This window comes from Vigna unguiculata, unplaced genomic scaffold, assembly GCF_004118075.2.
Source record: "Vigna unguiculata cultivar IT97K-499-35 unplaced genomic scaffold, ASM411807v1 contig_629, whole genome shotgun sequence".
Classification (NCBI taxonomy): domain Eukaryota; kingdom Viridiplantae; phylum Streptophyta; class Magnoliopsida; order Fabales; family Fabaceae; genus Vigna; species Vigna unguiculata.
This window is the reverse complement of record NW_021011350.1, coordinates 250216-275821: the sequence shown is the minus strand read 5'-3', so window position 1 is coordinate 275821 and position 25606 is coordinate 250216. Positions and strand designations below refer to the sequence as shown.

Here is a 25606-nt window from a genome sequence, read left to right as displayed (position 1 = left end):
CAAATGCATAATAAAGCACTATGAACAAGCTTCCTTTTCAAACATGGAGGTTGGTGTGTTTAATTCACATGCTTATCCTTTTGCTCCTTTAAAATGACATCACAAACTATTGAAGAAAAAACATTGACAAATAAATTTTCCATCAGCTTTCTCCCTACTTCCCTTTCTTTTTCTTCATTTTCCATTCCTTCTGAAAGTTTCTATTTCTTCTTTTTCTATTCTCTCTTTTTCTATTTTCTCCTTCAGCCTATGTTGATCCTTACTGACTTGTCTTGCTGTCATGAATTTCAACTTCATTTTATGGCCCTTATGCCTCAAATAAAGGGAACGTTCATCAAGATTGAGTACTTTAAAATGAAGCCATGCCCATCCCAAAAGAAGATGACAACAGTCCATGGGAGCATCTTTCACACATTGTCTTGTACTGAATTTGATCCATGCTTGATTCGGATGAAAGCTTGTTGGTAACTTGAGTTTCTCCACCAATCTTTGGCTTACAATTGTTGTCGCTTTCGTAATCGAATGGAACTAAACATGGGTGGCCTTCGAGTAAACACCTAGTATAATAAACTTCCATCGCTATTCCAAATCTAGTGAGCCAGGCTCTGAATACCAGATGATGTGAATCCAGACGGGAAGATTCGTTTCGTGGTTCGATCTAGGTTCGAATGCTAATAAGCAAGAAATTTGAGAAATTGTTTAAAACAAGAATACGAAAATAGATAAGAAGATGAAGTGGAAATTGATAGAAGTCACACTTCCAAGGATGGAAGATAAGCCTATGAGTTTAAACACACAAAGGGAGCAAGGACCTTTGATAAAACTCAAGGGTTCCTGAATCACTCAAGAACACAGGAGAATCACTCTCACTAAGATAGAAGAGATAAAACTCTTATATTTTCTGAATAAAACTCAACTCGATTTCATTGATAAGAATGGTTTAGTTTATACAGGAGCTTTAACCATCAGAATTACAAAAGACACATAATTTTCAGTTACAACCCCCTTAAAGCTATTAATGAACCACTCAAGTTAATAATGATCCACTATTGAATTGCTGATTGTAACTGAACTCAAGGCAACCAAAAGTCATCCACAAGCATTCAACAAAGGTCCTCTAAAGGTTGGTTCTTAAGTTGGAAAATGGGCCCTTATTTAACTTGAAAATAAAGAAAAACTAAAGCCCTTGAATTGGTTATCCCAAAACACAATTTGGTCAGCCAATTATACAAAGCATTGGGGCCTTATTTAAATTAAAGAAACTGCATCAACGTCGCACGTTAGTTATCCTCCATTTGGGCCATATGCAATTCACATCATGCCCTCCTTCTTTGAGAAGATTCGCCCCGAATCTAAAGCCTTTATTTCTCTACTAGTTTTAGTAAAAGTTTAGTATGTCCTTGTAAAGAACCTTATTTGTGCACAACTTGAAACTATTTCTCGTCCTCCAGGATCAAATGCAACTTGAATAGATTTAGTTTTGTTCCTTTCCAATGGTTGCAATCTATGGAGCACCTCTCTTGCCAACACTATCCCCACCTTGATATGTAACAATAAATAACTCCATGCGTTATTTTTGACGAATTTGCTTCTCATCAGCGAACCAAATGCATAATAAAGCACTATGAACAAGCTTCCTTTTCAAACATGGAGGTTGGTGTGTTTAATTCACATGCTTATCCTTTTGCTCCTTTAAAATGACATCATAAACTGTTGAAGAAAAAGCATTGACAAATAAATTTTCCATCAGCTTTCTCCCTACTTCCTTTTCTTTTTCTTCATTTTCCCTTCCTTCTGAAGTTTCTATTTCTTCTTTTTCTATTCTCTCTTTTTCTATTTTCTCCTTCAGCCGATGTTGATCCTTACTGACTTGTCTTGCTGTCATGAACTTCAACTTCATTTTATGGCCCTCATGCCTCCAATAAAGGGAACGTTCATCAAGATTGAGTGCTTTGAAATGAAGCCATGCCAATCCCAAAAGAAGATGACAAGACTCCATGGGAGCATCTTTCACACATTGTCCTGTACTGAATTTGATCCATGCTTCATTCGGATGAAAGCTTGTTCGTAACTTGAGTTTCTCCACCAATCTTTGGCTTACAATTGTTGTCGCTTTCGTAATCGAATGGAACTAAACATGGGTGGCCTTCGAGTAAACACCTAGTATAATAAACTTCCATTGCTATTCCAAATCTAGTGAGCCAGGCTCTGAATACCAGATGATGTGAATCCAGACGGGAGGATTCGTTTCGTGGTTCGAATGCTAATAAGCAAGAAATTTGAGAAATTGTTTAAAACAAGAAAACGGAAATAGATAAGAAGATGAAGTGGAAATTGATAGAAGTCACACTTCCAAGGATGGAAGATAAGCCTATGAGTTTAAACACACAAAGGGAGCAAGGACGTTTGATAAAACTCAAGGGTTCCTGAATCACTCAAGAACACAGGAGAATCACTCTCACTAACATAGAAGAGATAAAACTCTTATATTTTCTGAATAAAACTCAACTCGAATTCATTGATAAGAATGGTTTAGCTTATACAGGAGCTTTAACCATCAGAATTACAAAAGACACATAATTTTCAGTTACAACCCCCTTAAAGCTATTAATGAACCACTCAAGTTAATAATGATCCACTATTGAATTGCTGATTGTAACTGAACTCAAGGCAACCAAAAGTCATCCACAAGCATTCAACAAAGGTCCTCCAAAGGTTGGTTCTTAAGTTGGAAAATGGGCCCTTATTTAACTTGAAAATAAAGAAAAACTAAAGCCCTTGAATTGGTTATCCCAAAACACAATTTGGTCAGCCAATTATACAAAGCATTGGGGCCTTATTTAAATTAAAGAAACTGCATCAACGTCGCGCGTTAGTTATCCTCCATTTGGGCCATATGCAATTCACATCATGCCCTCCTTCTTTGAGAAGATTCGCCCCGAATCTAAAGCCTTTATTTCTCTACTAGTTTTAGTAAAAGTTTAGTATGTCCTTGTAAAGAACCTTATTTGTGCACAACTTGAAACTATTTCTCGTCCTCCAGGATCAAATGCAACTTGAATAGATTTAGTTTTGTTCCTTTCCAACGATTGCAATCCGTGGAGCACCTCTCTTGCCAACACTATCCCCACCTTGATATGTAACAATAAATAACTCCATGCGTTATTTTTGACGAATTTGCTTCTCATCAGTGAACCAAATGCATAATAAAGCACTATGAACAAGCTTCCTTTTCAAACATGGAGGTTGGTGTGTTTAATTCACATGCTTATCCTTTTGCTCCTTTAAAATGACATCACAAACTGTTGAAGAAAAAGCATTGACAAATAAATTTTCCATCAGCTTTCTCCCTACTTCCTTTTCTTTTTCTTCATTTTCCCTTCCTTCTGAAGTTTCTATTTCTTCTTTTTCTATTCTCTCTTTTTCTATTTTCTCCTTCAGCCTATGTTGATCCTTACTGACTTGTCTTGCTGTCATGAATTTCAACTTCATTTTATGGCCCTCATGCCTCCAATAAAGGGAACGTTCATCAAGATTGAGTGCTTTAAAATGAAGCCATGCCCATCCCAAAAGAAGATGACAAGAGTCCATGGGAGCATCTTTCACACATTGTCCTGTACTGAATTTGATCCATGCTTGATTCGGATGAAAGCTTGTTGGTAACTTGAGTTTCTCCACCAATCTTTGGCTTACAATTGTTGTCGCTTTCGTGATCGAATGGAACTAAACATGGGTGGCCTTCGAGTAAACACCTTGTATAATAAACTTCCATTGCTATTCCATATCTAGTGAGCCAGGCTCTGAATACCAGATGATGTGAATCCAGACGGGAGGATTCGTTTCGTGGTTCGATCTAGGTTCGAATGCTAATAATCAAGAAATTTGAGAAATTGTTTAAAACAAGAAAACAAAAATAGATAAGAAGATGAAGTGGAAATTGATAGAAGTCTCACTTCCAAGTATGGAAGATAAGCCTATGAGTTTAAACACACAAAGGGAGCAAGGACCTTTGATAAAACTCAAGGGTTCCTGAATCACTCAAGAACACACGAGAATCACTCTCACTAAGATAGAAGAGATAAAACTCTTATATTTTCTGAATAAAACTCAACTCGATTTCATTGATAAGAATGGTTTAGCTTATACAGGAGCTTTAACCATCAGAATTACAAAAGACACATAATTTTGAGTTACAACCCCCTTAAAGCTATTAATGAACCACTTAAGTTAATAATGATCCACTATTGAATTGCTGATTGTAACTGAACTCAAGGCAACCAAAAGTCATCCACAAGCATTTAACAAAGGTCCTCCAAAGGTTGGCTCTTAAGTTGGAAAATGGGCCCTTATTTAACTTGAAAATAAAGAAAAACTAAAGCCCTTGAATTGGTTATCCCAAAACACAATTTGGTCAGCCAATTATACAAAGCATTGGGGCCTTATTTAAATTAAAGAAACTACATCAACGTCGCGCGTTAGTTATCCTTCATTTGGGCCATATGCAATTCACATCATGCCCTCCTTCTTTGAGAAGATTCGCCCCGAATCTAAAGCCTTTATTTCTCTACTAGTTTTAGTAAAAGTTTAGTATGTCCTTGTAAAGAACCTTATTTGTGCACAACTTGAAACTATTTCTCGTCCTCCAGGATCAAATGCAACTTGAATAGATTTAGTTTTGTTCCTTTCCAACGGTTGCAATCCGTGGAGCACCTCTCTTGCCAACACTATCCCCACCTTGATATGTAATAATAAATAACTCCATGCGTTATGTTTGATGAATTTGCTTCTCATCAGCGAACCAAATGCGTAATAAAGCACTATGAACAAGCTTCCTTTTCAAACATGGAGGTTGGTGTGTTTAATTCAAATGCTTATCCTTTTGCTCCTTTAAAATAACATCACAAACTGTTGAAGAAAAAACATTGACAAATAAATTTTCCATCAGCTTTCTCCCTACTTCCTTTTCTTTTTCTTCATTTTCCCTTCCTTCTGAAAGTTTCTATTTCTTCTTTTTCTATTTTCTCCTTCAGCCTATGTTGATCCTTACTGACTTGTCTTGCTGTCATGAATTTCAACTTCATTTTATGGCCCTCATGCCTCAAATAAAGGGAACGTTCATAGAGATTGAGTGCTTTTAAATGAAGCCATGCCCATCCCAAAAGAAGATGACAAGAGTCCATGGGAGCATCTTTCACACATTGTCCTGTACTGAATTTGATCCATGCTTGATTCGGATGAAAGCTTGTTGGTAACTTGAGTTTCTCCACCTATAAGCCTTCTTTTTTTCCAGTTTCATGTGATGGGCCTGGCCCCTTCGTAGGCCCAAGGGGCAGCCCTTCTGAAGGGCACCCTACCTTACCACCAGCCCCTCCACTCTCCTCATTTCACACTCTTCTGTTTTTCAGAAACAATCTTCTTCTCCATCCCACAACTCAAGCTGAAGTCCTCTGCTAGGGCACGTAGTCACCTCCCATTTCCAAGCTAGCTTAACCCGTCAGGTACTCTAGGTAAGTTTAAACTCAAGATCTTTTGTCCGGTTTTCTTCTTCCCACTGTCTTGTACGCTGGTTTTGGAAGGGTTTAACTTTGTACTTGTGTTTCTGCCCTAGTTCCACGATTCTAGCTCACTTCCTTGGTTCTGGAGCTGCTATTTTCGTAGAGTTGCGGGTCTGTTGTTTTTGGTGCTCAAACGAAGGTAAGGGAGGCTAGATTCATTTGTTTTAAGTTATTCTTGGCTGTTTTCGGTCGTTGTCTGTTTGCATGCGTGCATAGTATGCTTTTATCGAATGATATGGGGTTGCATGTGTGTTTGGGGGTAGATCTGGGCTGTTTCCGCCGTTGCATGTGGGTGGACAGTGGTGAACTCTGTTATTTTCGCCCAAGCGAGCTCGTCTCGCCTAGGCGAGAGTACCAGAGTGCTCACTGCCACGAGAACTCGCCTAGGCGACCTGTCCGCGTTCTGAGCGACGCCATGTCTCGCTCAGGCGAGGAGGTCTCGCCTGAGCGAGAAATCGTGAAAATCCCACGTTGCTCATCTCGCCTGAGCGAGAATCCGTGAAGGGGTCACGTCGCGCGTCTCGCCTGGGCGAGAATCCGAGATGAAACCCTGTTGCTTATCTCGCCTGAGCGAGAATTCGCTGCCTCAGGAAGGCCAGCGTCTCGCCTGAGCGAGTCCGCGAGAAGGTGCTATGTTTCCTTGGTTGTTTGAGTGATTTGTTGCATGTACCTTTTAAATTATTCTTTCTAAATATGATGTGCACGAGTATATTTGAAGGTTTGGATTAATGTATGGCTATTTATCTCGAACATGCAAGATTTTGGTGTGTTGGCGTGAGTTATGTATGAAGTTGTGTTTGGATGGTTGATGACGAACATGAGGAATGAATGTTGAGGTAGCAAGTGGAGGTTATTGGATGTGAAACATGAGATTTGTGTGAAATAGGCGTAATTCCATGAGTCTCGTGGGGAGACTTTATGGTGGCGTGTAGTGTGTATATTAAGATAAGGATTCAAGTAAGGATCGCATCCCGAAACTCTAAAGGGTCAGTGAGTCTCAGGTAGAGAAAACTGACCCAAGTGGTGAGAGTAGCGGGAGGCCCTAGTCTTTGGCAGGATAATGGCCTTAGACGCTTAAAGGCTAACCTTGTGAGTGGTAGGGTGAAACCCATTGGCAATGGCTCTGCAGAGCAGTAGAGGCCACCACAAGTGCAAGCGTCCAGTGAATCCGATCTTAATATATGTATCCGGATAATTGAGTCATAGTGTCCTGTTTGTCTGCCATAACATGATATTCTGTGTTTGTGTGTTGCATGCTAAGGAATGTTTAAGTACTTGTATGTTGTAGCACGATAAGATCCAATTGCACTAGCTTACCCTTGCATTTTTGTTTGTGTCCTATTGTATGTTCTCTTTTGCGATGATCACCTTCTGGTGGGAGCAGATGAGAGGGAGGCTCGAGATGGATCCGGGCGACGCGGCGGTGCGATCTAGTTTGTCTGCCTTGATGACCTTAGGAGTAGTTTCATGGCCAGGTGGCCTTTTGTGTTAGTTGCCTTAGTGGCAACCCTTTTGCAAAACTGTTGCACCCTTTTAAAATTTCCTTTTGCTTAGGACTTGTTGGTATGCCTAAGTTCCCTTTCAAGTAATTCCGGATGACTGTAACAGTTACCATTCTATGTTTATGTTCATCTGAATGCTCCTGGTTATTATAACTGTGTGATATTTTATTCGGTAGATTAATCTATTAAAATGGGACGTCACACTTTTATGGTATCAGAGCCTTCGTTCCTAAGTGTCTGTGGGCTATGTGTTTGCTTAGCTTTCGTTGTGTCTTTCTTGTCATGTTTAGATGAGTTTCCAATCTAATCGAGTTCTGATGGTTCTTTCTGTATGACCAGTGATATGGCACCCCCTCGTGTAGCTCCTTCTCCACCCCCTCAGGGCGACGGACAAGACCTAGCTAGGGCGATCGAGGCTATGGCTGCAGCCTTGACGCAGCAGAGCAATGCTATGATGCAACAGCATGAGGCGGCGATGCAGCGCCAGGAAGCCTCTCTCGAGCAGCAGAACTTCATGATGCAGCAGATGGAAGCTGCTAGGCAGGCTGCCGAGGATGCTCAGAGGCAGCATGTGGATGCTCTCCGCCAGTTAGGGGAGAATGCTGCTGGTGCTCCGGTGTATGGTCCTCATCCCCAACCTCCACCCCCTGAATGGAGTTTGGAAGATTTCTTGAAGCACCAACCTGCCAAGTTTGATGGCAAGAAGAGTCCCGACCAGGCGGACCAATGGATGAAAGATATGGAGCGCATCTTTGATGCCAAGAGGTGCCCGGATGAGAGCAGGCTTGCTTTCACTGTTTACATGCTCACTGGGGAGGCTGAGCATTGGTGGGCCAGCATGAAGCTGGTGATGGAAGAGAAGCACGAGGATATCACATGGAGAGCCTTCAAGAAGAGGTTCTTATCTGAGTATTTCCCTGATAGCGTGAGGTACGCTAAGGAGGTAGAGTTCCTCCAGCTGACACAGGGGAACAAGTCAGTGGCCGAGTACGCCGAGCAGTTCAAGCATCTGGGGCGTTTCTACACCATGCCGCTCGATGAGGAGTGGCGTTGTAGGAAGTTTGAGAATGGTGTCAGAGGAGACATTCGGTTGATGGTAGCTCCACTGTCCATTAAGGATTTTGCGGCCTTAGTGGAAAAGGCCAGGGTCTTGGAGCGAATGAAGGTAGAGGTGGAAGCTCAGCAGCAGCAACCACAGCAGAGAGTTAGTGGACCATCTGGGTCCAGGCCGAGGATTGAAGAAAAGAGGAAGCCTTACGCTAGACCCCATCCACAGCCACAGGGATCTGGAGGTTTCTCTTCCCCGCCCGGCAGGATACAGTGTTATCATTGCGGAGGACCGCATGCGAAGAGTTTCTGCCCACAGCTACCAGGTTTCCGCAGATGCAACCTCTGTGGCAGGGTAGGCCACTTCGGCAGGGATTGTCCTTCTAGGAGAGGGGCAGTAGCACGACCCCCACCACAGACTCCGAGTCAGAGTTCAGGCCAGACTCAACAGAGAGGAGGAGGCAGCAGGCCTCAGGCTACAGGCAGGGTCTTTGCGATGACTGGGTCAGAGGCAGCAGGTTCAGGTAACCTAGTTATTGGTTGTTGTGTGATATCTGGAAAATCTTGCTGTGTACTTTTTGATTCTGGAGCGACACACTCATTTGTGTCAGAGTCTTGTGTGCGGGAGTTGGGTCTGCCGGTGTGTGAGCTACAGTTTGATCTCGTGGTATCGACTCCGGCATCTGGGTTTGTTAGGACTTCTTCAGTGTGTTCTAGATGTCCAGTTGTGGTAGAGGGGCGCGTATACAAATTCAACCTTATATGCCTCCCTCTGCAGGGGTTAGATGTGATCTTGGGAATGGATTGGCTCTCTGCCAATCACGTTCTCATAGACTGTCGGGAGAAGAAGCTGTTGTTCTCAAACTCAGAGGAGCCTGAGTTGTTGTCTTCTAATGAGGTCATGAAGGAAATCCGGGACGGCGCACAGTGTTATATGGTCTTTGCCAGGATGGAAGTTGAGAAAGAGGAAAGGATAACAGTAATACCAGTGGTCAGGGACTTTGAGGATGTGTTCCCTGAAGAAGTACCGGGTTTACCCCCTAGGAGAGAAGTTGAGTTCTCCATAGACTTGGTACCAGGAGCCGGTCCTGTGTCGATAGCTCCTTACCGCATGGCGCCAGCAGAGTTAGTGGAGTTGAAGAAGCAGATAGAGGGATTGCTTGAGAAACAATTTATACGGCCGAGTGCTTCGCCGTGGGGAGCGCCTGTTTTGCTTGTGAAGAAGAAGGACGGGGGCTCAAGGTTGTGTGTGGATTATAGGCAGCTGAACAAGCTGACTATTAAGAATAAGTACCCCTTGCCAAGAATAGATGATTTGATGGATCAGCTACATGGGGCGTCGGTGTTCTCCAAGATTGATCTTCGGTCGGGTTATCATCAGATTCTGGTGAAGGCAGAAGATGTTGAGAAGACTGCTTTCAGATCCAGATACGGGCACTACGAGTATGTTGTCATTCCATTCGGTGTGACTAATGCTCCAGCTTTGTTCATGGACTACATGAACCGGATCTTCCGCCCGTTTCTAGATAAGTTTGTCGTGGTCTTCATAGATGACATTCTCATCTACTCCAGGACGCTTGAGGAACATGCCGAGCATCTGAGGATAGTGCTTAGCATTTTGAGGGAGAAGCAACTGTTTGCCAAGTTGTCAAAGTGCGACTTCTGGATGAGAGAGGTGCAGTTCTTGGGGCACATTATATCAGCTCAGGGTATAGCTGTGGATCCAGCTAAGGTCGAGGCAGTGATACAGTGGGAATGTCCCAAGTCAGTAACGGAGATTCGAAGCTTCGTGGGTTTAGCTGGCTACTATAGGAGATTTATTGAGGGGTTCTCCAAGATAGTGGCACCTTTGACACAGCTAACCAGGAAAGATCAACCTTTTGTTTGGACTGATAGATGTGAAGAGAGCTTCAGAGAGCTTAAGCAGAGATTGACGAGTGCTCCAGTGTTGGTAATCCCAGATGTGAGTAAACCCTTTGAGGTCTACTGTGATGCCTCTCATCAGGGTCTTGGGTGTGTCTTGATGCAAGAGAGGAAGGTGGTGGCTTATGCATCAAGGCAGTTGAAGATTCATGAGAAGAACTACCCCACCCATGATCTCGAGTTGGCAGCAGTGGTTTTTGCTTTGAAGATATGGAGACACTACTTGTATGGTGCACAGTTCCGTGTGTTTAGTGACCACAAGAGCTTGAAGTATCTCTTCGATCAGAAAGAGTTGAATATGAGGCAGAGGCGGTGGATAGAGTTTCTAAAGGACTACGACTTCGAGCTTCTCTATCACCCAGGGAAGGCGAATGTGGTGGCAGACGCCTTGAGTAGGAAGACAGTGCATGTGGCACACTTGATGATGAAGGAGTTGGAGTTGCTTGAGAGTTTCAGAGACATGAAGCTACAGTTTGAGTTGGAGCCGGAATTCATTAGGTGTAGCACCTTAGTTATATCTAGTGACTTCTTGGGCTTAATCAGGGAGAGACAAGCAAGGGATGTTAGTCTACAGAAGATGAAAGAGTTGCTGGGGACGGATCAGGCCAAGGAGTTTGCCTTGGGCAGTGATGGCGTGTTGAGGTTCAGAGGCAGAGTTTGTGTACCAGAGGATGTTGAGTTGAGGAAGTTGATCCTTGAGGAGGGACACAAGAGTCGTCTTAGTCTGCACCCTGGCATGACTAAGATGTACCAAGACCTCAAGGAGAACTTTTGGTGGCAAGGCATGAAAAAGGAAGTGGCACAGTTTGTATCCGCTTGCTTGACTTGTCAAAAGGCTAAGGTGGAGCATCAGAAACCCGGTGGAACGCTTCAACCTTTGGATATTCCGGTGTGGAAGTGGGATAGCATAGCCATGGATTTTGTTACCCACTTGCCTCGCACCGTGAGAGGACATGATGCTATATGGGTAGTGGTGGATCGTTTGACGAAAAGTGCTCACTTTTTGGCGGTGAATCTCAGAATGTCTATGGCCAGGTTGGCCCAGCTCTACATCCGAGAGATAGTGAGACTTCATGGAGTGCCTAGTAGCATAGTGTCTGACAGAGACCCCCGGTTCACTTCCAGGTTCTGGCAGGCACTGCAGGAGGCTATGGGTAGCAGGCTGAGGATGAGTTCTGCTTATCATCCTCAGACGGATGGCCAGTCAGAGAGGGTGATTCAGTCCTTGGAGGACTTGTTGAGGACGTGTATTTTGGACCATCTTGGTAGTTGGGATGAGGTGTTACCGCTGGTGGAGTTTACATACAACAACAGTTACCAAGCGAGTATCGGGATGGCGCCTTATGAGGCTTTGTATGGGAGGAGGTGTAGGACTCCTTTATGTTGGTACCAGGACGGTGAGTCAGTTTTGGTTGGGCCAGAGTTGTTGCAACAGACCACAGAGAAGGTGCAGTTAGTGAGAGACAGGTTGCAAGCATCCCAGAGTCGGCAAAAGGCATATGCTGATAGGAGGAGAAGACCCCTAGAGTTTAAGGCTGGGGAGCATGTATTCTTGAGGGTGACCCGAACCACTGGTGTGGGGAGGGCTATCCGCTCAAGGAAGCTGTCTCCTAAGTTTCTGGGTCCATATCAGATCTTGAGGAGGATAGGGCCCGTGGCTTATGAGATTGCATTGCCACCCCAGTTGGCTAATCTACACCCAGTCTTTCATGTTTCGCAGCTACGGAAGTACGTGTTTGACCCATCAAATGTGTTGGAAGCGGAGGATGTGGAAGTCAGGGAGAATCTCCAGGTAGTGGTACAGCCCGTGGCTATAGAGGATCGCCAAGTGAAGGAGCGCAAGGGGAGAGCCACCAGTCTTGTTAAAGTCTTATGGGACCGGAGGACAGGTGACTCTACTTGGGAGCTTGAGGAGGACATGAGGAGTTCATACCCACATCTGTTCTGGTAAGTCTAATTTTTCGAGGACGAAAAATTTTTGTTGTTGGGGAGATATTGTAAGCCTTCTTTTTTTCCAGTTTCATGTGATGGGCCTGGCCCCTTCGTAGGCCCAAGGGGCAGCCCTTCTGAAGGGCACCCTACCTTACCACCAGCCCCTCCACTCTCCTCATTTCACACTCTTCTGTTTTTCAGAAACAATCTTCTTCTCCATCCCACAACTCAAGCTGAAGTCCTCTGCTAGGGCACGTAGTCACCTCCCATTTCCAAGCTAGCTTAACCCGTCAGGTACTCTAGGTAAGTTAAAACTCAAGATCTTTTGTCCGGTTTTCTTCTTCCCACTGTCTTGTACGCTGGTTTTGGAAGGGTTTAACTTTGTACTTGTGTTTCTGCCCTAGTTCCACGATTCTAGCTCACTTCCTTGGTTCTGGAGCTGCTGTTTTCGTAGAGTTGCGGATCTGTTGTTTTTGGTGCTCAAACGAAGGTAAGGGAAGCTAGATTCATTTGTTTTAAGTTATTCTTGGCTGTTTTCGGTCGTTGTCTGTTTGCATGCGTGCATAGTATGCTTTTATCGAATGATATGGGGTTGCATGTGTGTTTGGGGGTAGATCTGGGCTGTTTCCGCCGTTGCATGTGGGTGGACAGTGGTGAACTCTGTTATTTTCGCCCAAGCGAGCTCGTCTCGCCTAGGCGAGAGTACCAGAGTGCTCACTGCCACGAGAACTCGCCTAGGCGACCTGTCCGCGTTCTGAGCGACGCCATGTCTCGCTCAGGCGAGGAGGTCTCGCCTGAGCGAGAAATCGTGAAAATCCCACGTTGCTCATCTCGCCTGAGCGAGAATCCGTGAAGGGGTCACGTCGCGCGTCTCGCCTGGGCGAGAATCCGAGATGAAACCCTGTTGCTTATCTCGCCTGAGCGAGAATTCGCTGCCTCAGGAAGGCCAGCGTCTCGCCTGAGCGAGTCCGCGAGAAGGTGCTATGTTTCCTTGGCTGTTTGAGTGATTTGTTGCATGTACCTTTTAAATTATTCTTTCTAAATATGATGTGCACGAGTATATTTGAAGGTTTGGATTAATGTATGGCTATTTATCTCGAACATGCAAGATTTTGGTGTGTTGGCGTGAGTTATGTATGAAGTTGTGTTTGGATGGTTGATGACGAACATGAGGAATGAATGTTGAGGTAGCAAGTGGAGGTTATTGGATGTGAAACATGAGATTTGTGTGAAATAGGCGTAATTCCATGAGTCTCGTGGGGAGACTTTATGGTGGCATGTAGTGTGTATATTAAGATAAGGATTCAAGTAAGGATCGCATCCCGAAACTCTAAAGGGTCAGTGAGTCTCAGGTAGAGAAAACTGACCCAAGTGGTGAGAGTAGCGGGAGGCCCTAGTCTTTGGCAGGATAATGGCCTTAGACGCTTAAAGGCTAACCTTGTGAGTGGTAGGGTGAAACCCATTGGCAATGGCTCTGCAGAGCAGTAGAGGCCACCACAAGTGCAAGCGTCCAGTGAATCCGATCTTAATATATGTATCCGGATAATTGAGTCATAGTGTCCTGTTTGTTTGCCATAACATGATATTCTGTGTTTGTGTGTTGCATGCTAAGGAATGTTTAAGTACTTGTATGTTGTAGCACGATAAGATCCAATTGCACTAGCTTACCCTTGCATTTTTGTTTGTGTCCTATTGTATGTTCTCTTTTGCGATGATCACCTTCTGGTGGGAGCAGATGAGAGGGAGGCTCGAGATGGATCCGGGCGACGCGGCGGTGCGATCTAGTTTGTCTGCCTTGATGACCTTAGGAGTAGTTTCATGGCCAGGTGGCCTTTTGTGTTAGTTGCCTTAGTGGCAACCCTTTTGCAAAACTGTTGCACCCTTTTAAAATTTCCTTTTGCTTAGGACTTGTTGGTATGCCTAAGTTCCCTTTCAAGTAATTCCGGATGACTGTAACAGTTACCATTCTACGTTTATGTTCATCTGAATGCTCCTCGTTATTATAACTGTGTGATATTTTATTCGGTAGATTAATCTATTAAAATGGGACGTCACACCACCAATCTTTGGCTTACAATTGTTGTCGCTTTCGTAATCGAATGGAACTAAACATGGGTGGCCTTCGAGTAAACACCTTGTATAATAAACTTCCATTGCTATTCCAAATCTAGTGAGCCATGTGACGTCCCATTTTAATAGATTACGCTACTAAATAAAGTCTCACACAATTATAATAACGAGAAGCACTTAGATGAAGCATAAACGTAGAGGAGATAACTATTACAGTCATCCGGAAATACTTAAAAGAAACTTAGGCATACCACATTGTCCTAAGCAAAAGAAAATTTAAAGGAGTGCAACAGTTTTGCAAAAGGGTTGCCACTAAGGCAACTAGTACAAAAGGCCTCATGGCCCTAGAATTCCTCCTAATACGCCCTGACAAGGGATCTAGGCCGCACCGCTGCTTCTCTCAGATCCATCCCGATCATTCCTCCCATCTGCTCCCACCAGAAGGTGATCATCGCAAAAGAGAACATACAATAGGACACAAACAGAAATGCAAGGGTAAGCTAGTGCAATTAGATCTCATCATGCTACAACAGACAAGTGCTGAAACATTCCTTAACATGCAACACACAAACACACAATATCATGTTATAGCAGACAACAGGACACTATGACTCAATTATCCGGATACATATATTAAGATCGGATTCACCGGACGCCTGCACTTGTGGTGGCCTCTACTGCTCTGCAGAGCCATTGCCAATGGGTTTCACCCTACCACACACAAGGTTAGCCTTCAAGCGTCTAAGGCCATTATCCTGCCAAAGACTAGGGCCTCCCGCTACTCTCACCACTTGGGTCAGCTTGCTCTACCTGAGACTCACTGACCCTTTAGAGTTTCGGGATGCGATCCTTACTTGAATCCATATCTTAGTATATACACTACACGCCACCATGAAGTCTCCCCATGGGACTCATGGAATTACGCCTATCTTACCATCATAATCATGTTTCTCATACCATAACCACCACGTTGATCTCATACATACAATCCTCATGTTAAAACATCACGAAACCACAACTCCATGATCAATCTCATACCAAGCATGCCAGTTTCATTCATAAAAACCCAAGCACCCAAATATATTCACGCACATCATATTTAGAAAGAATAGTTTGAATGGTACATGCAACAAATCACTCAAACAGCCAAGGAAACATAACACCCTTTCGCGAACTCGCTCAGGCGAGACGCTGGCCTTCTTGAGGCAGCGAATTCTCGCTCAGGCGAGATGAGCAACAGGGTTTCATCTCGAATTCTCGCTCAGGCGAGACGCGCAACGTGACCACTTCACGAATTCTCGCTCAAGCGAGGCGCGCAACGTGGGTTTTGCACGATTTCTCGCTCAGGCGAGACCTCCTCGCCTGAGCGAGACATGGCGTCGCTCAGAACGTGGACAGGTCGCCTAGGCGAGCTCTCGTGGCAGTGAGTACTCTGATACTCTCGCCTAGGCGAGACAAGCTCGCTTGGGCGAAAATAGCAGCGTTCACCACTGTCAACCCACATGCAGTGGCGGAAACCGCCCAGATCCACTCCAAACACACATGCAATGGCGGAAATAGCTCAACCCAACACCCAAAGACGCATGCAACTCAGTTTCATTCAACAACAGCACATATACAAACATAAAACGACCCGACAACAGCCAAGAACAACTTAAAACAGATGAATCTGGCTTCCCTTACCTCTGTGTTGGAGAACAACGGAACAAACAGGTTCAAACTACAGGCACTACAGCTCCCAGAGCTAGGACGGAGCTGCAACAATGAAGATCCAGACCAAAACGGGGTTAGGAGATCGAGCCTTAACTTACCCCAAAGCGCTCAACAGCAAGGAAAAGGGGAAGGAGTAAACTAGAGTGCTAGAGTTCGACTTACCAGAGGGTTACGAGCTGTTTTGTTAGCTTGGAGGCGTGTGGCTGGTGTGCCCTAGCAGAGGACAAGAAAGCAGAGGAACTGTCGTATCTGAGAAGGAGGACAAGAGCAAGAATGAGTGAAAACGTAGGGTATAGGGGTCCTTCTGTAGGGCAGGGCCTTGGGCCTCCGAAAAGGCCAGGCCCAAACTTTATATTACTGAAAAAAAAAAGAGCTTACAATATCTCCCCAACAACAAAAATTTTTCGTCCTCGAAAAATTAGACTTACCAGAACAGATGTGGGTATGAACTCCTCATGTCCTCCTCTAGCTCCCAAGTTGAGTCACCTGTCCTCCGGTCCCAGATGACCTTCACAAGACTAGTGGCTCTTCCCTTCTGCTCCTTAACTTGACGATCCTCTATAGCCACGGGCTGTACCACTACCTGGAGATTCTCCCTGACTTCCACATCTTCAGCCTCTAAGACGTGTGATGGGTCGAAGACATACTTCCGTAGCTGTGAAACATGAAAGACTGGGTGTAGATTAGCCAACTGGGGTGGCAATGCAATCTCATAAGCCACGGGCCCTATCCTCCTCAAGATCTGATACGGACCCAAGAACTTAGGAGACAACTTCCTTGAGCGGATAGCCCTCCCCACACCAGTGGTTCGGGTCACCCTCAAGAATACATGCTCCCCAGCCTCAAACTCTAGGGGTCTCCTCCTTCTATCAGCATATGCCTTCTGCCGACTCTGGGATGCTTGCAACCTGTCTCTCACCAACTGCACCTTCTCTGTGGTCTGTTGCAACAACTCAGGTCCTACCAAAACTGACTCACCGTCCTGGTACCAACATAAAGGAGTCCTACACCTCCTCCCATACAAAGCCTCATAAGGTGCCATCCTTGTACTCGCTTGGTAACTGTTGTTGTAGGTAAACTCCACCAGCGGTAACACCTCGTCCCAACTGCCAAGGTGGTCCAAGATACATGTCCTCAACAAGTCCTCCAAGGACTGAATCACTCTCTCTGACTGGCCATCCGTCTGAGGATGATAAGCAGAACTCATCCTCAATCTACTACCCATAGCCTCCTGTAGTGCCTGCCAGAACCTGGAAGTGAACCGAGGGTCCCTGTCAGACACTATGCTACTAGGCACTCCATGAAGTCTCACTATCTCTCGGATGTAGAGCTGGGCCAACTTAGTCATAGACATCCTGAGATTCACTGCCAAGAAGTGAGCACTCTTCGTCAAACGATCCACCACTACCCATATAGCATCATGCCCTCTCACGGTGCGAGGCAAGTGGGTAACAAAATCCATTGCTATGCTATCCCACTTCCACACCGAAATATCCAAGGGTTGAAGCGTTCCACCGGGTTTCTGATGCTTCACCTTCGCCTTTTGACACGTCAAGCAAGCGGATACAAACTGTGCAACTTCCTTTTTCATGCCCTGCCACCAAAAGTTCTCCTTGAGGTCTTGGTACATCTTAGTCATGCCAGGGTGCAGACTAAGACGACTCTTGTGTCCCTCCTCAAGGATCAACTTCCTCAACTCTGCATCCTCTGGTACACAAACCCTGCCTCTGAATCTCAACACACCATCACTGCCCAAGGTAAACTCCCTAGCCTGATCCGTCCCCAGTAGCTCTTTTACCTTCTGCAGACTAACATCCGTAGCTTGTCTCTCCCTGATTAAGCCCAAGAAGTCACTAGATATAACCAAGGTGCTACACCTAATGAATTCCGGTTCCAACTCAAACTGTAGCCTCATGTCTCTGAAGCTCTCTAGCAACTCCATCTCTTTCATCATCAAGTGCGCCACATGCACCGCCTTCCTACTCAATGCGTCTGCCACCACGTTCGCTTTCCCTGGATGATAAAGAAGCTCGAAGTCGTAGTCCTTCAGAAACTCTATCCACCGTCTCTGCCTCATATTCAGCTCTTTTTGATCAAAAAGGTACTTCAAGCTCTTGTGGTCACTAAACACACGAAACTGTGCACCATACAAGTAGTGCCTCCATATCTTCAAAGCAAAGACCACTGCTGCTAACTCTAGGTCATGAGTGGGGTAGTTCTTCTCATGAACCTTCAACTGCCTTGAAGCATAAGCCACCACCTTCCTCTCTTGCATCAAGACACACCCAAGACCCTGATGAGAGGCATCACAATAAACCTCAAAGGGTTTACTCACATCTGGGATTACCAACACTGGAGCACTCGTCAACCTCTGCTTAAGCTCTCTGAAGCTCTCTTCACATCTATCAGTCCATACAAACGGTTGGTCTTTCCTGGTTAGCTGTGTCAAGGGTGCCACTATCTTGGAGAACCCCTCTATAAATCTCCTATAGTAGCCAGCTAACCCCACGAAGCTTCGAATCTCAGTCACCGTCTTAGGACATTCCCACTGTATTACGGCCTCTACTTTAGCTGGATCCACAGCTATACCATGAGCTGATATCACGTGCCCCAAGAACTGTACCTCTCTCATCCAAAAGTCGCACTTTGACAACTTGGCAAACAGTTGCTTCTCCCTCAAAATGCTAAGCACTAACCTCAGATGCTCGGCATGTTCCTCGTGCGTCCTGGAGTATATGAGAATGTCGTCTATGAAGACCACGACAAACTTATCTAAAAACGGACGGAAGATCCGGTTCATATAGTCCATGAACAAAGCTGGAGCATTAGTCACACCGAACGGCATGACAACATACTCATAGTGCCCATATCTGGATCTGAAAGCAGTCTTCTCAACATCTTCTGCCTTCACCAAAATCTGATGATAACCCGACCGGAGATCAATCTTGGAGAACACTGACGCCCCATGAAGCTGATCCATCAGATCATCTATTCTTGGCAAGGGGTACTTATTCTTGATAGTCAGCTTGTTCAGCTGCCTATAGTCCACACACAACCTTGAGCCACCGTCTTTCTTCCTTACCAACAAGACAGGCGCTCCCCACGGCGAAGCACTCGGCCGTATAAACTGTTTCTCAAGCAGTTCCTCTATCTGCTTCTTTAACTCCACCAACTCCGCTGGGGCCATACGGTAAGGAGCTATCGATACAGGTCCGGCTCCTGGTACCAAGTCTATAGAGAACTCAACCTCTCTTCTCGGAGGCAAACCTGGTACCTCTTCGGGGAACACATCCTCAAACTCCCTGACCACTGGTATCACTGATATCTTTTCCTCTTCCTCAACTTCTATTCTGGCGAAGACCATGAAGCACTGTGCGCCGTCCCGGATTTCCTTCATGACCTCATTAGAAGACAACAACTCAGGCTCCTCTGAGTTTGAGAACAACAGCTTCTTCTCCCGACAGTCGATTAGAACGCGATTGGCAGAGAGCCAATCCATTCCCAAGATCACATCTAACCCTTGCAGAGGGAGGCATATAAGATTGACTTTGTATACGCGCCCCTCTACCTCCACTGAACATCTAGAACACACAGAAGAAGTCCTAACCAACCCAGATGCCGGAGTCGATACCACAAGATCAAACGGTAGCTCACACACCGGCAGACCCAACTCCCGCACACAAGACTCTGACACAAATGAGTGTGTCGCTCCAGAATCAAAAAGCACACAACAGGATTTCCCAGAAATCACACAACAACCAATAACTAGGTTACCTGAACCTGCTGCCTCTGACCCAGTCATCGCAAAAACTCTGCCTGTAGCCTGAGGCCTGCTGCCTCCTCCTCTCTGCTGAGTCTGCCCTGAATTCTGACTCGGAGTCTGTGGTGAAGGTCGTGCAACGGCCCTCCTCAGAGTAGGACAATCCCTACCAAAGTGGCCTTCTTTGCCACAATGGTTGCACCTGCGGAACCCAGATAACTGTGGGCAGAAACTCTTCACGTGCGGTCCTCCACAGTGGTGGCACTGGATCCTGCTGAGTGGGGAAGAGAAGCCTCTAGACCCTTGTGACTGTGGGTGAGGTCTAGCATAAGGCTTCCTCTTTTCTTCAACTCGTGGCCTGGACCCAGATGGTCCGCTAACTCTCTGTTGTGACTGCTGCTGAGCTTCCACCTCTACCTTCATACGCTCCATGACCCTGGCCTTTTCCACTAAGGCCGCAAAGTCCTTGATGGACAGTGGAGCTACCATCAAGCGGATGTCTCCTCTGAGGCCATTCTCGAACTTTCTGCAACGCCACTCCTCGTCCAGTGGCATGGTATAGAAGCGCCCCAGGTGCTTGAACTGCTCGGCGTACTCGGCCACTGACTTGTTCCCCTGCGTCAGCTGGAGGAACTCAACCTCCTTAGCGTACCTCACGCTATCAGGGAAATACTCAGACAAGAACCTCCTCTTGAAGGCTCTCCATGTGATGTCCTCATGCTTCTCTTCCATCACCAGCTTCATGCTGGCCCACCAATGCTCAGCCTCTCCAGTGAGCATGTAGACAGTGAAAGCCAGTCTGCTCTCATCCGGGCACCTCTTAGCGTCAAAGATACGCTCCATATCCTTCATCCATTGGTCCGCCTGGTCGGGACTCTTCTTGCCATCAAACTTGGCAGGTTGGTGCTTCAGGAAATCTTCCAAACTCCATTCAGGGGGTGGAGATTGGGGATGAGGACCATACATCTGAGCACCTGCAGCATTCTCCCCTAACTGCCGGAGAGCATCCACATGCTGCCTCTGTGCATCCTCAGCAGCCTGCCTAGCAGCTTCCATCTGCTGCATCATGAAGTGCTGCTGCTCAAGAGAGGCTTCCTGGCGCTGCATCGCCGCCTCATGCTGTTGCATCATAGCATTACTCTGTTGCGTCAAGGCCGCAGCCATAGCCTCGATCGCCCTAGCTAGGTCTTGCCCATCACCCTGAGAAGGTTGAGGAGGAGCTACACGAGGGGGTGCCATATCACTGGACACACAGAAAGCACCATTAGAACTGGGTTAGACTGGAAACTTATCTAAACACTACAAGAAAGACACGACGAAAGCTAAGCAAACACATAGCCCACAGACACTTAGGAACGAAGGCTCTGATACCATAAAAGTGTGACGTCCCATTTTAATAGATTACGCTACTAAATAAAGTCTCACACAATTATAATAACGAGAAGCACTTAGATGAAGCATAAACGTAGAGGAGATAACTATTACAGTCATCCGGAAATACTTAAAAGAAACTTAGGCATACCACATTGTCCTAAGCAAAAGAAAATTTAAAGGAGTGCAACAGTTTTGCAAAAGGGTTGCCACTAAGGCAACTAGTACAAAAGGCCTCATGGCCCTAGAATTCCTCCTAATACGCCCTGACAAGGGATCTAGGCCGCACCGCTGCTTCTCTCAGATCCATCCCGATCATTCCTCCCATCTGCTCCCACCAGAAGGTGATCATCGCAAAAGAGAACATACAATAGGACACAAACAGAAATGCAAGGGTAAGCTAGTGCAATTAGATCTCATCATGCTACAACAGACAAGTGCTGAAACATTCCTTAACATGCAACACACAAACACACAATATCATGTTATAGCAGACAACAGGACACTATGACTCAATTATCCGGATACATATATTAAGATCGGATTCACCGGACGCCTGCACTTGTGGTGGCCTCTACTGCTCTGCAGAGCCATTGCCAATGGGTTTCACCCTACCACACACAAGGTTAGCCTTCAAGCGTCTAAGGCCATTATCCTGCCAAAGACTAGGGCCTCCCGCTACTCTCACCACTTGGGTCAGCTTGCTCTACCTGAGACTCACTGACCCTTTAGAGTTTCGGGATGCGATCCTTACTTGAATCCATATCTTAGTATATACACTACACGCCACCATGAAGTCTCCCCATGGGACTCATGGAATTACGCCTATCTTACCATCATAATCATGTTTCTCATACCATAACCACCACGTTGATCTCATACATACAATCCTCATGTTAAAACATCACGAAACCACAACTCCATGATCAATCTCATACCAAGCATGCCAGTTTCATTCATAAAAACCCAAGCACCCAAATATATTCACGCACATCATATTTAGAAAGAATAGTTTGAATGGTACATGCAACAAATCACTCAAACAGCCAAGGAAACATAACACCCTTTCGCGAACTCGCTCAGGCGAGACGCTGGCCTTCTTGAGGCAGCGAATTCTCGCTCAGGCGAGATGAGCAACAGGGTTTCATCTCGAATTCTCGCTCAGGCGAGACGCGCAACGTGACCACTTCACGAATTCTCGCTCAAGCGAGGCGCGCAACGTGGGTTTTGCACGATTTCTCGCTCAGGCGAGACCTCCTCGCCTGAGCGAGACATGGCGTCGCTCAGAACGTGGACAGGTCGCCTAGGCGAGCTCTCGTGGCAGTGAGTACTCTGATACTCTCGCCTAGGCGAGACAAGCTCGCTTGGGCGAAAATATCAGCGTTCACCACTGTCAACCCACATGCAGTGGCGGAAACCGCCCAGATCCACTCCAAACACACATGCAATGGCGGAAATAGCTCAACCCAACACCCAAAGACGCATGCAACTCAGTTTCATTCAACAACAGCACATATACAAACATAAAACGACCCGACAACAGCCAAGAACAACTTAAAACAGATGAATCTGGCTTCCCTTACCTCTGTGTTGGAGAACAACGGAACAAACAGGTTCAAACTACAGGCACTACAGCTCCCAGAGCTAGGACGGAGCTGCAACAATGAAGATCCAGACCAAAACGGGGTTAGGAGATCGAGCCTTAACTTACCCCAAAGCGCTCAACAGCAAGGAAAAGGGGAAGGAGTAAACTAGAGTGCTAGAGTTCGACTTACCAGAGGGTTACGAGCTGTTTTGTTAGCTTGGAGGCGTGTGGCTGGTGTGCCCTAGCAGAGGACAAGAAAGCAGAGGAACTGTTGTATCTGAGAAGGAGGACAAGAGCAAGAATGAGTGAAAACGTAGGGTATAGGGGTCCTTCTGTAGGGCAGGGCCTTGGGCCTCCGAAAAGGCCAGGCCCAAACTTTATATTACTGAAAAAAAAAGAGCTTACAAGCCAGGCTCTGAATACCAGATGATGTGAATCCAGACGTGAGGATTCGTTTCGTGGTTCGATCTAAGTTCGAATGCTAATAAGCAAGAAATTTGAGAAATTGTTTAAAACAAGAAAATGGAAATAGATAAGAAGATGAAGGGGAAATTGATAGAAGTCACACTTCCAAGGATGGAAGATAAGCCTATGAGTTTAAACACACAAAGGGAGCAAGGACCTTTGATAAAACTCAAGGGTTCCTGAATCACTCAAGAACACAGGAGAATCACTCTCACTAAGATAAAAGAGATAAGAATGGTTTAGCTTTTACAGGAGCTTTAACCATCAGAATTACAAAAGACACATAATTTTCAGTTACAACCCCCTTAAAGCTATTAATGAACCACTCAAGTTAATAATGATCCACTATTGAATTGCTGATTGTAACTGAACTCAAGGCAACCAAAATTCATCCACAAGCATTCAACAAAGGTCCTCCAAAGGTTGGTTCTTAAGTTGGAAAATGGGCCCTTATTTAACTTGAAAATAAGGAAAACTAAAGCCCTTGAATTGGTTATCCCAAAACACAATTTGGTCAGCCAATTATACAAAGCATTGGGGCCTTATTTAAATTAAAGAAACTGCATCAACGTCGCGCGTTAGTTATCCTCCATTTGGGCCATATGCAATTCACATCATGCCCTCCTTCTTTGAGAAGATTCGCCCCGAATCTAAAGCCTTTATTTCTCTACTAGTTTTAGTAAAAGTTTAGTATGTCCTTGTAAAGAACCTTATTTGTGCACAACTTGAAACTATTTCTCGTCCTCCAGGATCAAATGCAACCTGAATAGATTTAGTTTTGTTCCTTTCCAATGGTTGCAATCCGTGGAGCACCTCTCTTGCCAACACTATCCCCACCTTGATATGTAACAATAAATAACTCCATGCGTTATGTTTGACGAATTCGCTTCTCATCAGCGAACCAAATGCATAATAAAGCACTATGAACAAGCTTCCTTTTCAAAATGGAGGTTGGTGTGTTTAATTCACATGCTTACCCTTTTGCTCCTTTAAAATGACATCACAAACTGTTGAAGAAAAAACATTGACAAATAAATTTTCCATCAGCTTTCTCCCTACTTCCTTTTCTTTTTCTTCATTTTCCCTTCCTTCTGAAGTTTCTATTTCTTCTTTTTCTATTCTCTCTTTTTCTATTTTCTCCTTCAGCCTATGTTGATCCTTATTGACTTGTCTTGCTGTCATGAATTTCAACTTCATTTTATGGCCCTTATGCCTCAAATAAAGGGAACGTTCATCAAGATTGAGTGCTTTAAAATGAAGCCATGCCCATCCCAAAAGAAGATGACAAGAGTCCATGGGAGCATCTTTCACACATTGTCCTGTACTGAATTTGATCCATGCTTGATTCGGATGAAAGCTTGTTGGTAACTTGAGTTTCTCCACCAATCTTTGGCTTACAATTGTTGTCGCTTTCGTGATCGAATGGAACTAAACATGGGTGGCCTTCGGGTAAACACCTTGTATAATAAACTTCCATTGCTATTCCAAATCTAGTGAGCCTGGCTCTGAATACCAGATGATGTGAATCCAGACGGGAGGATTCGTTTCGTGGTTCGAATGCTAATAAGCAAGAAATTTGAGAAATTGTTTAAAACAAGAAAACGGAAATAGATAAGAAGATGAAGTGGAAATTGATAGAAGTCACACTTCCAAGGATGGAAGATAAGCCTATGAGTTTAAACACACAAAGGGAGCAAGGACCTTTGATAAAACTCAAGGGTTCCTGAATCACTCAAGAACACAGGAGAATCACTCTCACTAAGATAGAAGAGATAAAACTCTTATATTTTCTGAATAAAACTCAACTCGATTTCATTGATAAGAATGGTTTAGCTTATACAGGAGCTTTAACCATCAGAATTACAAAAGACACATAATTTTCAGTTACAACCCCTTAAAGCTATTAATGAACCACTCAAGTTAATAATGATCCACTATTGAATTGCTGATTGTAACTGAACTCAAGGCAACCAAAAGTCATCCACAAGCATTCAACAAAGGTCTTCCAAAGGTTGGTTCTTCAGTTGGAAAGTGGGCCCTTATTTAACTTGAAAATAAAGAAAAACTAAAGCCCTTGAATTGGTTATCCCAAAACACAATTTGGTTAGCCAATTATACAAAGCATTGGGGCCTTATTTAAATTAAAGAAACTGCATCAACGTTAGTTATCCTCCATTTGGGCCATATGCAATTCACATCATGCCCTCCTTCTTTGAGAAGATTCGCCCCGAATCTAAAGCCTTTATTTCTCTACTAGTTTTAGTAAAAGTTTAGTATGTCCTTGTAAAGAACCTTATTTGTGCACAACTTGAAACTATTTCTCGTCCTCCAGGATCAAATGCAACTTGAATAGATTTAGTTTTGTTCCTTTCCAACGGTTGCAATCCGTGGAGCACCTCTCTTGCCAACACTATCCCCACCTTGATATGTAACAATAAATAACTCCATGCGTTATGTTTGACGAATTTGCTTCTCATCAGCGAACCAAATGCATAATAAAGCACTATGAACAAGCTTCCTTTTCAAACATGGAGGTTGGTGTGTTAAATTCACATGCTTACCCTTTTGCTCCTTTAAAATGACATCACAAACTGTTGAAGAAAAAACATTGGCAAATAAATTTTCCATCAGCTTTCTCCCTACTTCCTTTTCTTTTTCTTCATTTTCCCTTCCTTCTGAAGTT

General features: G+C 44.9%; 1 protein-coding gene across 1 annotated transcript; it reads right to left on the bottom strand.

Moving 5' to 3' along the window:
* Positions 1-19306: 19306 nt before the first annotated feature.
* On the bottom strand, positions 19307-20741 carry LOC114172506. Its single transcript, XM_028056958.1, has 2 exons — positions 19517-20741; positions 19307-19323 (listed from the first exon to the last, which is right to left on the bottom strand). The coding sequence occupies exons 1-2, from the start codon at positions 20739-20741 to the stop codon at positions 19307-19309; spliced, it is 1242 nt and encodes a 413-aa protein (XP_027912759.1).
* Between the last annotated feature and the right edge of the window lie 4865 nt (positions 20742-25606).